The sequence below is a fragment of the Phocoena phocoena genome, chromosome 15 (assembly GCF_963924675.1).
Source record: "Phocoena phocoena chromosome 15, mPhoPho1.1, whole genome shotgun sequence".
In the NCBI taxonomy this organism is placed as follows: Eukaryota; Metazoa; Chordata; class Mammalia; order Artiodactyla; family Phocoenidae; genus Phocoena; species Phocoena phocoena.
Window position 1 is genome coordinate 38371018 of NC_089233.1, and position 14917 is coordinate 38385934.

Below are 14917 nucleotides of genomic sequence, written 5' to 3' on the forward strand. Positions count from 1 at the left end.
CAGCAGCATGAATTCAAGATTATTGTGCTTCCTATTGTAGGTGAACGATTCTTCCTGAGCAGAGATGGTGGAGATGTCAAGGTGGGTCTGAGATAGGGTCTGTGAGCCCCGCCTGGCCCTCTGGCAGTCTGTGGTGGCTCTATCAGGCCCAGACCAAGTGGCAGGCCTGGCCCGTCCAAGGAGCCTCCTGGCCCTGCCCTGGGGAGTGGGGGGAGAACCCAGGCTGGGAGGAAAGGTCAAGAGTTTCTGTTTCCAAGAATCCACTTACCTTCCAAAAAGCAGGTTAGTAAAGAGAGTTATTTAAATTTAAAATGAGGACTTAGAGGTGTGGGGTGCTGGCAGGGAGGAGTCTGAGGACGTACCCTGCAGTGAGCAGAGGCTGGGCCTGGGCACATCATTGTTCAGGAGACCATTTGTTCCCACTGCTGTTACTGGTGGGGAACCTGAGGCCCAGAGTAGGGCCAGCCTACCCTCGGTCCCTCTGGCTGCCGGCACCAGGCTGGATTGGCCAGGGAGTGACCATGAGCCCTGGTTTCCCTAACAGCCCAGTGAGGCAGACAGACAGACAGACATGGACTGAGATGCTGCCAGTGAAGGTGATGTGGGATTCGGACCCCACTTCCTCCAGTCCAGCCCTCCGACAGCCCTGCACCTGGGCCTTGGGAAGGGTGGTATCCATGACCTCTGGGAGCGGGGATCCTGGTGAGCTCCCATCACCATTCATGGATTCCAGTGCTTGTTACAATAAAAAGACATTAGCCACACAGCCAGAAAAATAAACAATGGATACTTTTGTGAAGGTTGCTAGCAGGGAGAGGGCCCTGAGTGGGTAATTGAGGAATAATGGTTTCTCCATGTCTGGGCCTTCCCCCAGCCCAAGGACAGCCAGGTTCTGGGGCCATAGGACCATCCAATGGGGCAGCAGCATGTCCAGGGAAGTCGGAGGAAGGAGGCCTGAGTCAGAGTCCTGGTTCTTATGTCTGGGCACCCGCAGATTCCCAGCACCCCTGTGGGGAGGCCCCCATTACCACAGCTAGCCCATCTACCCAGCTCTCCCAACCTCACATCCTGCTCCTGTGCCCTTGTTTCCATTCTGGGGACATTCATGGGAACTGGGGGAGAACTCAGAAAACTTTTGATGATACATAAAATCAATATATTCTAGACTGGGAAAAAGGCTTGCAGAATCTGTAACAGAGGGTAACTAACCCTCACAAAATAAAAATACATCAAAGAAGGACAAACAACCCAAAAGGAAACATGAAGGCAATTCTTAGGCTCTGGCAAATAATCAAGTGATACAGTTAGTTCTTCTCCTCAGCAATAAAAAAATGCAACATAACACACTATTTCCTTTTTTTTGAAATTTTGGGAAAAAATAAAGTCCATGCTATGCAGCCCTGGGCAGGGCAATATGTTGGTGGGCAACGTCTGAGACATTTCAGATGCATGTACCCGTTATCCTGGCAGATTCAACCCATGAATCTGTCCTGCAAAATACACGTTTGTGTCATCTTCAGTGCAAGAGGTTACTTTGGCAATGAAAATCTCATTCCTTAGCCCATTGGTTACTTTCTCATGCATCTGATGTGCTTGAAAAGATTTGGAAACAGTTGCAGTAGACTGTTCACTACAGTAATCTCCGGGGGAAGACTGGGATGGGGTGGGTGGGGTGATTTTTTTTTTACTTTTTAAAAACAGCTGTACTGTGAGATGGAATTCACATATCACACATTCCACCCATTCAAAGTGTGCAGTTCAGCGGGTTTTAGTATATTCAGAGAGTTATGTGACCATCACCACAATTTTAGAACACTTTCATCACCCAAAAGAAACCCCATCCCCATTAGCAGTCACACCCCCCCCAACTACCCCAGCCCCAGACAACCTAATCTACTTTCTGTCTCTAAGGATTTGCCTATTCTGGACATTTATATAAATGGAATCATACAGTATCTATTTTTTCAAGGTTCACTCATGTATCGGTACTTTGTTCCTTTTTATGACTGAATACTGTTCCATTGCATAGGTTATACCTTATTGGATTCACCTATTCATCAGTTGGAGGACAGTTGGGTTATTTGCACTTTTTGGCTATTATGAATAGTGGTGCTATGAACACAGTACAAGTTTTTGAGTGGATGTATGTTTTAATTTTATTGGGTATATACTAAGGAATGGAACTGCTGGGTCATATCGGAACTCTATGTTTAACCTTTTGAGGAACTGTTAGGCTGTCTTCCACAGTAGCTGCATCATTTTACATTCCCACCAGCAGTGTCTCAAGATACCAATTTCACCAACACTTGTCATTTTTCTTTTGGATTATAGCCATCCTAGTGGGTGTGATGTGTTCTCTTTCTGGTTTTGATTTGCGTTTCTCTAACGAGGAATGATGTTTGAGCATCTTTTCACGTACTTCCAGGCTACTTGTCTATATTCCTTGGGGAAATATCTATTCACATCTTTTGCCCACTTCTCAGTTGGCTACTTGTCTTTTTCTTGTAGAGTTGTAAGAGTTTAAAATATATATATTCTGGATACAATTCCCTCATCAGATATATGACTTGAAAACATTTTCTCACGGTTCGTGAGCGCTCTTTTAACTTTGTTGGTCTTGTCCTTTGAAGCACAAAATTTCGCAACTCTATTCAGGACAATTAACTTCTTCTTTGGTTGCTCGTGCACTTGGTGTCGTATTTAAGAAACCTCTGCCTAGCCCCAGGTCACGAGGACTTAACCCCCGTGTTTTCTCCTAAGAGTTTTACAGGGTCAGCTCTTACATTTAGGTCCGTGATCCACTGAAGTAATTTTTTTTTTTTTACTTTTTTATTTTATTCCTTTATGTTTCTAAGAAAGAACTTTCTGCCCAAAGCAAGTGTTCCTTTTATAACGAATAAAACAACATTTAGAGAAAGATTCCTTGAACCGTACGACTAACCCAGCCACACCCTCCCGCTAGCGTTCCCGTTGGCTCTTCTCCCGACTCCAGAAAGGGGCCGCGCCCCGCATGCGCACGAGCACAGCACCCAGAGACGGCCTCGCGCCTGCGCACACAGCAGCCTGCGCCTGCGCAAACGCCTTCGGTCCGCGCGCAGGTATCTTATGCGCGTTTGCCCCGTGCTGTTGCGCGAGTCTCGCGAGCGTTGCCGGCCGCGTTAGGAGGAAGCCTGGTTTGCGTCACTGTCGCGCGGGAGACGTCGGCTTGGCTCCCCTCGGCCCCCGCCCCCAACCAGTCCTCAGAGCGCTCAGTTCCGCGTCCCCGGCCCGTCCACCTGGGGGTCCCCACGGCCCCCCCCCCCCAGGTCCCGTCCCGGCCTTGGCCCCGGCCCGACCCCTCCCCAGGCCCCCGGCGGGATGGGGGACAACACCAGCCCCATCAGCGTGATTCTGGTGAGCTCGGGGAGCCGGGGCAATAAGCTGCTGTTCAGGTACCCCTTCCAGAGGAGCCAGGAGCACCCGGCGTCCCAGACAAGTAAGTGGGCGCCGGGCGGAGGGCCTGGCGCCGCCTCCCTCGCCGTTAGCGGAGAAGTCGTTTCCTTTTTCCTTCTCCTTATCGTACGGGCGGTGCCTTCTCATCACAGAGTGTTGGGGAAGGATAGAAAAGTAAAAAAAAGCAGGGAAAAAAAAAATCACTCATAGTTTTAGCATGCCAAAGCCACTCCTGCTAACGTTTCATCGGTGTCTCTGGCCTTTTAAAAGAGCTAAAGCACCGTATGAATGTATTCAGCTTGGATTAAGTACGAAATCCAGGTACATCGGAAGTTTTCTTTGACCTCTTCCCCCCAGTTCTGCTGCTCCTCCCTCGCTTGCAGGGATCACCACTTACCATGTTCATAATTGTTCCTCCTGTACATAGACACCAAATATACTTCCATAGAAAAATAATTTATTGCTTTGGGTTTTTTCCCCCTCTCGCATAGCTGTATTGTTATCAGTCGCTCTTTTTTCAATTGGGCCATCTGCCATGGAGCATTTTCCAACCTAGTAAACAGATCACCTCCCTTTTTGGTTGTACACAGCTGCCTGGTAAGAACATGCCCTTTCCCTATGGGTGGACGTGTAGGTTACTTGCAGTTTTTCACTATCATGAATGTTCAATTTGTAATTTATGTGATTTTAAAAATTACTTATTAAAAAAATACATTTCATTTTTGGCTGTGTTGGGTCTTCGTTGCTGCACACCGGCTTTATCTAGTCACGGCGAGCGGGGCCTGCTCTTTGTTGCGGTGCGCGGACTTCTCATTGTGGTGGCTTCTCTTGTGGAGCACGGTCTCTAGGCACGCGGGCTTCAGTAGCTGTGGCACGTGGGCTCTAGAGCGCAGGCTCAGTAGTTGCAGCGCGAGGGCTTAGTTGCTCCGTGGCATGTGGGATCTTCCTGGACCAGGGCTCGAACCCGTGTCCCCTGCAGTGGAAGGCGGATTCTTAACCCCTGCGCCACCAGGGAAGCCCTAAAAATTACTTTTAAATTTCTAACTATGGTACAAAGTTTTAAAGGTACAAATGGATTTAGATTATGAAAAGAAAGTATTTTCATCGATCCTAGCCACCCACATCCCCTTGTAGTGTCAGGTGCTGTTACCATTTTCTTGTGCGTCTTTGTGAAACCTTCTGTGTAAATGCAAGCATATACATGCATTGTTTTATTTTCTAAACACATGTGAGCACACAATTCACACTGTTCTGCCCTGTTTCCATTTTCACTTTACATCTTGGATATAGATTCAGAATTATCAGAATCATGGGAGGAATTTGCTGTGATTTAGTCATCCAGTCTTCTGTTGATGGGCATTTAAGTTGTTTCCAATCTTTTGCTAATACAGTGTGAATGTCCTTTATGGATATATATTTTCATTCTGCAGAATATATGATCAATTCACAGAAATGGGGTGTTCATATCCAAGGGATGATCCGCTGTGTTTTTTTGTTTTAATATATTTAATTTATTTTATTTTTGGCTGTGTTGGGTCTTTTGTTGCTGCACGCGGGCTTTTCTCTAGCTGTGGCGAGCAGGGGCTACTCTTTGCTGCGGTGCATTGGCCTCTCATTGCAGTGGCTTCTCTTGTTGCGGAGCACGGGCTCCAGGCATGCCAGCTTCAGTAGTTGTGAAGTAGTGGCTCGTGGGCTCCAGAGCGCAGGCTCAGTAGTTGTGACACACGGGCTTAGTTGCTCCATGGCATGTGGGATCCTCCCAGACCAGGGCTCGAACCTGTGTCCCCTGCACTGGCAGCCGGATTCCCAACCACTGTGCCACTAGGGAAGCCCCTCCGCTATGTATTTTTAATAGATCAGATTTTTCTATGTTTGTTAATGAGATAGGTGAAAAATTGTATCTGATAGTAGTTTTAATGGACATTTGCCTTCCAGCTGAGAGTGATCATGTTTTCCTGTTTTCAAAGCCATTTGGATTTCCTTTTTAGTGAACCACCTATTCATAACCTTTGCCTAATTTCCTCTTGGATTGCTTGATTGTTTTTCTTTACAGATTTGAGGGAGTTTTTTTATATATTTAGGATAAAAATAGACCTTTTTGACAAAGCTGTACATATTTAGCCAGTTTGCCTGTGAGTTTTTTTTTTTATAATAAATTTATTTATTTATTTTTGGCTGTGTTGGGTTTTCGTTTCTGTGCGCAGGCTTCCTCTAGTTGCGGCGAGTGGGGGCTACTCTTCATCGCAGTGCGCGGGCTTCTCATTGTCGTGGCTTCTCTTGTTGCGGAGCACAGGCTCTAGACACGCAGGCTCAGTAGTTGTGCCTCACGGGCCCAGTTGCTCCGCGGCATGTGGGATCTTCCCAGACCAGGGCTCGAACCCGTGTCCCCTACATTGGCAGGCAGATTCTTAACCACTGCACCACCAGGGAAGCCGTGCCTCTGAGTTTTGATCTTCATGGAATCAAGTTTTCAGTCTGTTCTTTCGTGGTTTCTGAGTTTTGTTACACATAGAAAAGCCTTCTGCTCTCCAAGATTATTAACAAAAGGAGTCTCTCGTGTTTTCCCGTGGAATGTTTATCTTCTTGTTTTAAAAATGTGTTTCTTTTGGTGTAAGGTAAAGGCTCCTTCCTAGAGCTGGAATTTTCTGGGCACTTGCTGAGAGTTGTGTGTATGCCCCTGTTTGCCTCCTGGAGCCTTGTGGAGCAGGCGCTGTGATGGATGAAGAAAGATGTGGGAACGTGCGGCCCACACACGGCTAGAGAGGGGTTGGCTCAGAGTCAGTATAATTTTCTCTTCCGTGTGGCTGCCTAGTCCCAGCATCATTTTATGGACTCATTCACGTTGCCCTCCTGATTAGTTTTGCTGCCTTCATGGCATACTAAATTCCCATGTTTATTTGAGTTTGTTTTCTGACTTTTCTTACCTCTCCCAATAATCTATCTATGTGTGGGTTCCACACAGATGAATTATTGTAACTTTATAGTGTGTTATACCATCAGGTAGGATTAGTCATTTATCATCACCTTTCTTCTTCAGCATCATCCTGGTGTTTCTGCTTGCTTTCCTTGTAAACATTAGCAGTGACTGTGTTAGATCCCACTCCCAAGCCATTGCTGTTGTTTTGGGGGTCACATTAAACATGGTGATTAAATGGGGAAAACGGGATCTTTATGTTGAATCTTCTCATTCAGGAACATAGTCTGTCCTCTTTTCATCCTCGTCACCCTTGTTAGCATTTCTGTTTTCTTCTTGGGCCTCTTGTACATGAAAAACTTGCCTGTGATAAATGTCCTTAAGTCTCTTTTTTTTTTTTTTCCTTTATTTTTTGGCTGCATTGGGTCTTCGTTGCTCCGTGCGGGCTTTGTCTAGTTGAGGCGAGCGGGGGCTACTCTTCGTTGCGGTGCACGAGCTTCTCATTGCAGTGGCTTCTCTTGTTGCAGAGCACGGGCTCTAGGCGCGTGGGCTTCAGTAGTTGTGGCATGCAGGCTCAGTAGTTGGGACTCACGGGCTCTAGAGTGCAGGGTCAGTAGTTGTGGTGCACGGGCTTAGTTGCTCCACGTCATGTGGGATCTTCCCTGAGCAGGGCTCGAACCTGTATCCCCAGCATTAGCAGGCGGATTCTTAACCACTGTGCCACCAGGGAAGTCCCTGTCCTTAAGTCTTTAAACGTTATTATTTGGGTAAGATATTGTTGTTTTTGTATATGAAGGATATTGCTGTATGGACATTTAAAAATTCTTTCTTTTACCTGTGCTTTTTCCAGCCTAGTTGCCAGCATACACTGAGAGCGTGTGTGTGCGCATGTGTGCATATATATATAATCCCTTTTTTTTTAACTTAACATAGTAGCAAGAACATTTCCCATGTTATCACAGCTTCTTGGAAAAATTTTTAAACTTTTTTTTTTTGTGGCCGTGCCATGTGACATGCGGGATCTTGGTTCCCCGACCAGGGATTGAACCCACACCCCCTGCAGTGGAAGGACGGAGTCTTAACCACTGGGCCACCAGGGAAGTCCCAGTACCATGCTGTTTTGATTACTGTAGCTTTGTAGTATTGTCTGAAGTCTGGGAGGGTTATGCCTCCAGCTCCATTCTTTTTCCTCAGGATTGCTTTGGCAATTCTGGGTCTTTTATGGTTCCATATAAATTTTAGGATTATATGTTCTAGTTCTGTGAAAAATATCATGGGTAATTTGATAGAGATTGCATTAAATCTGTAGATTGCTTTGAGTAGTATGGCCATTTTAACAATATTAGTTCTTCCAATCCAAGAGCAGAAGCCATCACTTTTAATGGTTCAACAACCTTCCTGTATGTGGATAGATCCTGTTTTCTTATCTATTTTCCCCTTTTTGCCTTCACTCAGGTAAGCCTCGTAGCAGATATGCTGTCAACAGCACCAGAGAGCATGCCGAGGACCAGGACGGCGACTCCAGGTACGGGCTCTGCATTCACTCCGTGGCGGGTCTGGTCCTCCCATTGACCCAGATGTTTTTTCCCCTGAGGAACCCCGTGTTCTCTTTTCCACTTGGTCAGGAGTTTCAGGCAGACAGAGGTGGGGATTGTGTTGCCAGTCTCTGGCTTTCTGCCTAGTTTGGCTTTATGGTCCTGCTGTGGGCTGTGTGGTTGGTAGGGCAGGTTGGAGAACAGATGAAGCCGTGTCCCTGCAGGACTTTTATCTCCCATGAGAGGAACGTGCAGGACGGCAGATCGCGGTGCTGTCCTCAGACCCTAGTCGTCAAGCACGTGTCCAGAGGTCAAATGTAGGTGCTTGGGTGCAGCACAGCCTGTCCAGGTGGTGAGGTGGCCTGAGAGCCAGGGCTGTCGTGACCCTTGCTTTTTAGGGCCCGGATGAAAGGCAGGTCCTGTTCCTTCCTGTGCATGCTACCCCTCTTCTCTCTGGGAAGTGCTTTCTAGGTGGCAGCCTTGAGAAATGACCACTTCTGCCTTCTTATGTTCATTTTAAAGCTTAATGAATTGAAACTCAGGCCCAGATGAAGGAGAAAAGATTGTAAATTGCCAGTCCTGAGTGAGGTAACGTCTGTGGGAAAGTAGCTGAGGTCCCCATGCTGGGCCCTCGCCATGCAGTGCGTTAGTATGGTTTCCCTCAGTTCTCTGACACGGCACCACGCCTGCCATAGTGCTGTGTGCTTCCAAGAGGGGTTTGTATCCCTTTGTGTAAGGGTGTCAGGGACCTCTGGCATGACCAGTGACTATCTCTGAGGGGAGTGGGTTCTGGAAGAGGGACCAGTGGTGGGGGGGTGCTGCTGGATATCCCGTGGGTCATCCTGCTTGACTTAGAGGCCTGTGGATGTCGTGTCCTTTAAAGATGGCAATAGGGAACAAACTCTTGTTTGTGAGGCACATAGAAAGCTTTTGCCCCTGCACACCCGCTGAGTGCATTTTGTCCCCCACCTGTGTCATGGAGAGTTCAGAGCAGGGCTGGCCACCCGCCTGCTCCGTGACGTGAGGCTCGGGCTGCTGAAGATTCAGAAAGAGCTCTTCGAACAGTCTGTGAGGAGGACTGGCAGCACCTAATTGCTGCAGTTACTTTTCAGAGGCTTGTAATAAAATGACCATGAGGATGTTTTCTGGGGAATTCATTCTGTATTTAGCATAATGAAGAGAGGAAACCAGGGGAAGGGAATAAGACATTGTGGGTCTGTCGGGACCCCAGACATGCTTGTTCCCTAAGGAGAACAAGCTGGTCTCTTTAGACATTCATAAAACCTGAAGAATGCCTCTATTTGGTCATTTTAACACATTGTAGCACCTGGTGATCCCACTCCCCACCCCACCTTCAGAGGTGCAGGTCAGTACCCCCAGGGGCCCAGCTGCGTTTTGTTGTACAGACCTGCCAAGCTCCTGCTCTTGCCCTGGCACCCGGGGGGCGCTGTCCCAGCCCAGACATCTTCCCGGAGCCACGCAGTGACGGTGCCTCACACCCATTCTCCATTTTCCTTGGTTGTCATTTTCAGAGGTGCTTTTTCTTCTGCAACCGGTGGAACGTTCCTGCTTGTCGGTTTGCCAGGTCAAAGGCACGTTAATAGGCCTGATGGGTTGCCTCTGCGTGTGGTGATGGCTGGCCTCAGGGGAGGGAGGACGCAGAGCTGCGCTGCCCAGGGCTGTCCTCCCTGGCCCGGGTGGCCGTTTAAAATGAGGTAGACTGAAATTAAATAAAATTAGAAACTGGGACTTCCCTGGCAGTCCAGTGGTTAGGACTCTGCGCTCTCACTGCCGAGGGTGTGGGTTCGATCCCTGGTTGGGGAACTAAGATCCCGCAAGCCGTGCGGTGTGGCCAAAAAAGAAAGAAAGAAAGAAATTGAGTTCCTCAGTTGCACTGACCACATTTCAGGTGCTCAGTGGCCCCACGTGACCAGCTGCCACTGTGTTGGAAGGCGCAGGTTTAGTGTCTTTCCACCGTGTCGAAAGCTTTGTTGGCTGCACTGCCTTAGAGCACGGGATAGTTTTATGAGATGAATCATCGTGATGATGTGTTTCAGGGTACAGGAATTGACCATCACAATTCTTTTAACCCTTTTCTAGAATTCACTAGGGAGAGAAGAAAATGGATATTGTCTGTTTTCTCTACGTCCTGAAGGTCAAGCTTAGGAAAGGTGCGGTCTTCCTGTTAGGGAGGTAAGCTCTGCAAGTGGCCACAGGACCTCGGGAATTGGGGCTGAGATACTCATCATCGCTCTGCAGTTTTCGTGAGGCTTCTACCTGTGGGACCTCATTTGATCTTGTTGAGATGGTTTGGTCAGAAGATTGAACACTTGTGCCCAGGCGTCTAGCTAGTGCGTGTGGTGCTGGGCTCTGACTGGTGTCCTCTGGCCTTGCTCTTGCTTCTGGGAACTGACTCATTCTTGCCCGGCCTGGGTTCACACGTAAGAATTGGAGCGTTGGTGGAAAGACTGTGCAGTACGTCTTCCACGTGGGGAGTGTCTGTTCTTGCTTGTGTGGCAGAGTGGCTTAGCCTTGACCTCAGTAGTTAACGTAAGTGGTGGTACTTCTGCCAGACCTTAGCACTGTGTTGATCACGACCTCGTAACTCTTCATGATTTTTAGAGTTGCTGTGTTCTTGTTTGGTCTCGATGGTCCTGTTCCCGTCTCAGCGAGCCGTGTCCTCCAGGCGATGGGCGGTTGGCTGCAGGGTAAGGCCAAGGCTTCTCCACCGTCCTTCTGTCTCAGTTCCTGCCGCCTTCTCCTGTGGTTGTGCTGGACTCCTGATTTCCCTCAGTGCTGGAGAAGGACTGACGGGCACACAGGCTCACTGCCCTGTGCCCCATGAGTGCCCAGGCTTTCCACAGCCCCTGCCCTTTCTCCCCCTGGACTTAGTTAGCTGGTTCTCTGTACCTGAGTGCCAAGACAGGGTTGGCTGGCACCAGGGACTTCTGGGACTAGGCATGCACACAAATGCCCCCTCCTCCAGGCAGACACCGTGCCCTGGGAGGGTGGTTGGCAAGCAGGAGCAAGGTTGCTTGTCTCATCCACCTGCTGCCCCCCAGAGAGACCCTTGATCATTGCTCCTTGCCTTCATTTATCAGAGGGGCTTAGTGGGAGTCTCTACCAAGGGCTGAGTGTTCCATGTGATGCTTGGGCTTGGATGCTGTTGTGTGTGCCCATTAGAGGCAAAAATGTTCCCATGGGGTTTATATGACACTTCTCTGGGAGGCAGGGATACAGTGGGGCCCTCCCATCCCCGACAGGGCGTACCTCCTGGGTGTTGGAGGTGCACAGAGCATCTGGGAGCCCCCAGAATGGGAGGGGGCAGAGTCGAGCTCTCTTCCGTGCTGTCCCTTCTTTTTTTGGCCAGGTCAGAGAAAAAGCCCTGTTCCCAAGTGTCTCAGCAGGAATGGAAGGTCTTGACTTGTCTTCCAGCTGGGCTGATTCATCTTTCTAAATGTGTTTTCTTTCTTAATCTCTAAATGTTAGTTTTTGTAGCAGCGATTTTATTGTGTTACAATATGTTTACCAGACCTATCACCATCAAAACAAGGGAAAAGTATTTTTCTAAATTTTGGAAACAACAACAAATATTGAGGGAATTCTCTGGCGGTCCAGTGGTTAGGACTTGGCGCTTTCACTGCCAGGGCCCAGGCTCAATCCCTGGTCAGGGAACTAAGACCCCTCAAGGCACGTGGCGTGACCAAAACAAACAAACAAACATTGACACTTGTTTTTGTTTTGATTTGCTATTTATGGCAGTTATGTCATGATGGACATAACTCTGTCTTTGTGCATGTTATGTCAGCAGATGCTGTATAAAGTATAAAGCCATTCAAGTGTTTTTTCTGTCATCAGTGTGTAATATTAAGCTCTGGTGAGTGGATTTCTCTGTGGGCCAGACTTGCTCAGACAAGCAGAGTGGCCAAACAGCAGAGGGACCTCCCTGAGTGGCCACTTAGGGCAGTGTGGCTTTTAACTTGAGCACACCTGGCTTTCTGGTTGGCTGCTTTTGGAGACCCCGGCCTCTCTGGGCCCAAGCGGGGAAAGCGCTTTCTGTTTGGCCTTTGGATTTGGACGTTTATAGTCGTGAGCTAGGCCACCACTTCTTGCCTCTGAATCTCAGTCCCCATCCCACAGCCCGGCTAACTTAGGTTCCTGGAATGGTGGCTGAGGGCCAGGGCTCAGGCCCATCTGAGGCTCTTCGTGGCAGAGCAGAGGTTTTTGGTGGAGATTTTTGGATATCACAGTAAAAAGTGAAGTCTCTGGGGTGGTGGAAGGTTGTTTTTCTATCTGTTATTGGTGTGTCCTGAGTCAGTGGGTGGCAGAGTAGAGGGAGGTGTTTGTTCAGATAGGGCGGGTAGTGTTGGCACTGGGTCAGGCTCTAGGGCAGCAGTGTTTGTTAGGTTCCACCACCCTGGGCCCTCCGTCACCCTAACTGGGCCCTCAGATGCGGCTTCCAGGGCAGAGTGAGCCACTGGGGGCTTTTGAAGAAAGCATGTAACGATTCTGGTCTAAGACACTGGAATCTTCCATCTCTGGTTTAATCACTCCAGGGAGCAGTATTCCAGGGAGGAGACACCCACAGGGGAGGCCAAGGGCTCTGGCTGTGGGGGCCGCGTGTCCCAGAATGTCTTTGATGGTATCGGTGTCAGAAGGTCTGACCGCAGCCCAGACAGTGCAAGTGGAATGGCAGCCCATTCTGACAGACCCTCTGCATCTGGTTTGTTTGGGAGCCACAGGGCGACTTAGGACGCCTAGAAGACCACGTCAGTCCTGGAGGAAGGCTGGACACCAGCGTGACCCCCCCCAGGCTCCCCACCCTCTGGAGGGGAGAGGCTTGGGAAGTCCCGGGCTTTGTCTTGCTCGATGCAGGTCGAGCGTAGCCAGGCCCTTGCTGCAGGTGGCTCCGAGTCACTCCTGCATCGGTTGGTGAGCCCTGCAGTGTGCGAGGAGCCAGGAGCCAGTGGCCCCTCTCCTAGATCTGTTTATCCTGGAGGTGTTTGCTGTTTTGGAGTTGCAGCAGTGTGCAGCACGCTTCCCTTCTCTGAAGACGAGGGTTCTGGTGTGAAGTGCTTCCCTCCCCCTAGAGCAAGGGCCTCCTGGAGAGAAGTATCTGGTGTGGTGCCCGTTCACCACAGCTCCTCGGGAAAGCCCAGGACTCAACGCTGAGTGTTTGTCCTTGATGGGCTCTTTAGGACAGAATGCGGCCCCAGGGAGGCTGGGGCCCCTCTCAGCACAACCTGTCCTCCGACCTGCGTGATGGAGATGCTTTCCCCAGGTGGAGAAATGAGCACAGGACTTGTCTGCCTTCTGGCTCCAGGTTAGACACGGTGCATCCGAGTTTCCAGAGTGGAGCCCCGAGCCTGGGCTCTGAGATAAGAGTCTGCGCTGTCCTCTCCTCCCTGCAGTGACTCTCCCTTATCTGATCCCCCGCCGCCCCCCAGGCAGGAAGGAGACCTAAAGGTGCAGAAGAGCCTGGAAAAGGGGCAGTTTTACAGGGATCATATCCAAACTGCTCTTACCTGCACCCAGTCATTCCTCCTGCATGGTGTCCAGCCCTGTCCATCCCTCCGTCCATGTCAGTCAGTGGGTCTGCACATCTAGTGTGTCTGGAACCTTTCTTCCCTAATAAAAACTGGAAGGTTTAAGTGTTGAGGGTAAGGGAAGGGCCCGGCAGCCGAGCTGTGAGGAGAGTGATCAGTACGCTGCAGTTCGTGCTTCCCCTCGGCCTTCGCACAGCACTGAGGGGTGGGGGTCCCGGGAGCTGAGGGGGCCAGCCCAGCACGCCTGGGCCAGTGGGGGAGGCCCCCAGCCTGACAAGCCACGCAGGCTCCCGCAGCTTCCTCCTCTCCGGGCAGGTGCCTTGCTCCTCCTGCCTTCCTAGGCGGGCGGGGGCCAGGGTGGCAGCACGCACCTTCCGCCTTGTAGTTCTGGTGACTTTGCGACCCTAGTCTTGGGGATTGCTTCAGAAGGGAGACTGTCGGGGGACTTCCCTGGTGACGCAGTCGTTGAGAATCCGCCTGCCAATGCGGGGGACGTGGGTTTGGTCCCTGGTCTGGGAAGATCCCACATGCCGCGGAGCAGCTAAGCCCGTGAACCACAGCTACTGAGCTTGCGCTCTAGGGCCCACGTGCCACAACTGCTGAGCCCGCGTGCTGCAACTACTGAAGGCCGCACACCTAGGGCCAGTGCTCAGCAACAGGAGAGGCCACTGCAATGAGAAGCCCATACACTGCAACAAGGAGTGGCCCCCACTCACTACAACTAGAGAAAGCCCACGCACAGCAACAAAGACCCAATGCAGCCAAAAATAAATTAAAAGATAGGGACTTCTTGGTGGCCCAGTGGTTAAGACTTCGCCTTCCAGTGCAGGGGGTTGCGTGTTCGATCCCTGGTCGGGGAACTAAGATCCCACATGACTTGGGGCAAAAAACCAAAACCATAAAACAGAAGTAATGTTGTAACAAATTCAATAAAGACTTTAAAAATGGTCCACATCAAAAAATAAATAAAAAAAAAATAAAGGAAAAATCTCCAATGTCCAAAAAAAAGAAGGGAGACTGTCAGAAGCTTCCAGGTCAGCAGTGGGGGCAGAGCCACCCTGCGCGCAGCTACCCCCTACCCCTGGGGCAGCAGGTTTGGTGCTGTGGTGCTTGGTTAACTCTTTTCCACTCTACCTTTTTTTAATTTTAAGGTTTTCAGATGTCATTCTGGCAACAATTCTGGCGACCAAGTCTGAAATGTGTGGGCAGAAGTTTGAACTGAAGATCGATAACGTGCGTTTTGTCGGGCACCCGACGCTGCTGCAGCACGCGCTGGGCCAGGTACGCCCTCCCTGGGCTGACGCGGGCCTGCAGAAGGCAGCCCCGTGCAGCAGATCCCGTCAGGTGCTTGCCTGGCTGCACCTCCTCCTGGGCCCTGAGGGCCTGGCAGAGAAGGACACAGGCGTCCTTGCCCTGGTGTCTCAGCCCCTGCCCTTAGCTTTTGCTGTTTGCATCCAGCCTTTCTCCTGACTGTGGCCTTCTACTTTGTA

The 14917-nt window shown here is 50.1% G+C and overlaps 1 protein-coding gene across 2 annotated transcripts in view; it reads left to right on the forward strand.

Annotated features, from left to right (window-relative positions):
• Positions 1-3357: 3357 nt before the first annotated feature.
• Positions 3358-14917, forward strand: part of NPRL3 (NPR3 like, GATOR1 complex subunit) — a 34862-nt gene continuing 23302 nt past the window's right edge. Inside the window, exons 1-4 of one of the 2 annotated variants that reach the window (XM_065892510.1) lie at positions 3358-3475; positions 7802-7871; positions 10551-10589; positions 14579-14708. In XM_065892510.1, coding sequence (XP_065748582.1) covers positions 3358-3475; positions 7802-7871; positions 10551-10589; positions 14579-14708 — 357 coding nt within the window. The remainder of the gene's footprint in view (positions 3476-7801; positions 7872-10550; positions 10590-14578; positions 14709-14917) is intronic. The other variant, XM_065892511.1, reaches the window with a different exon arrangement.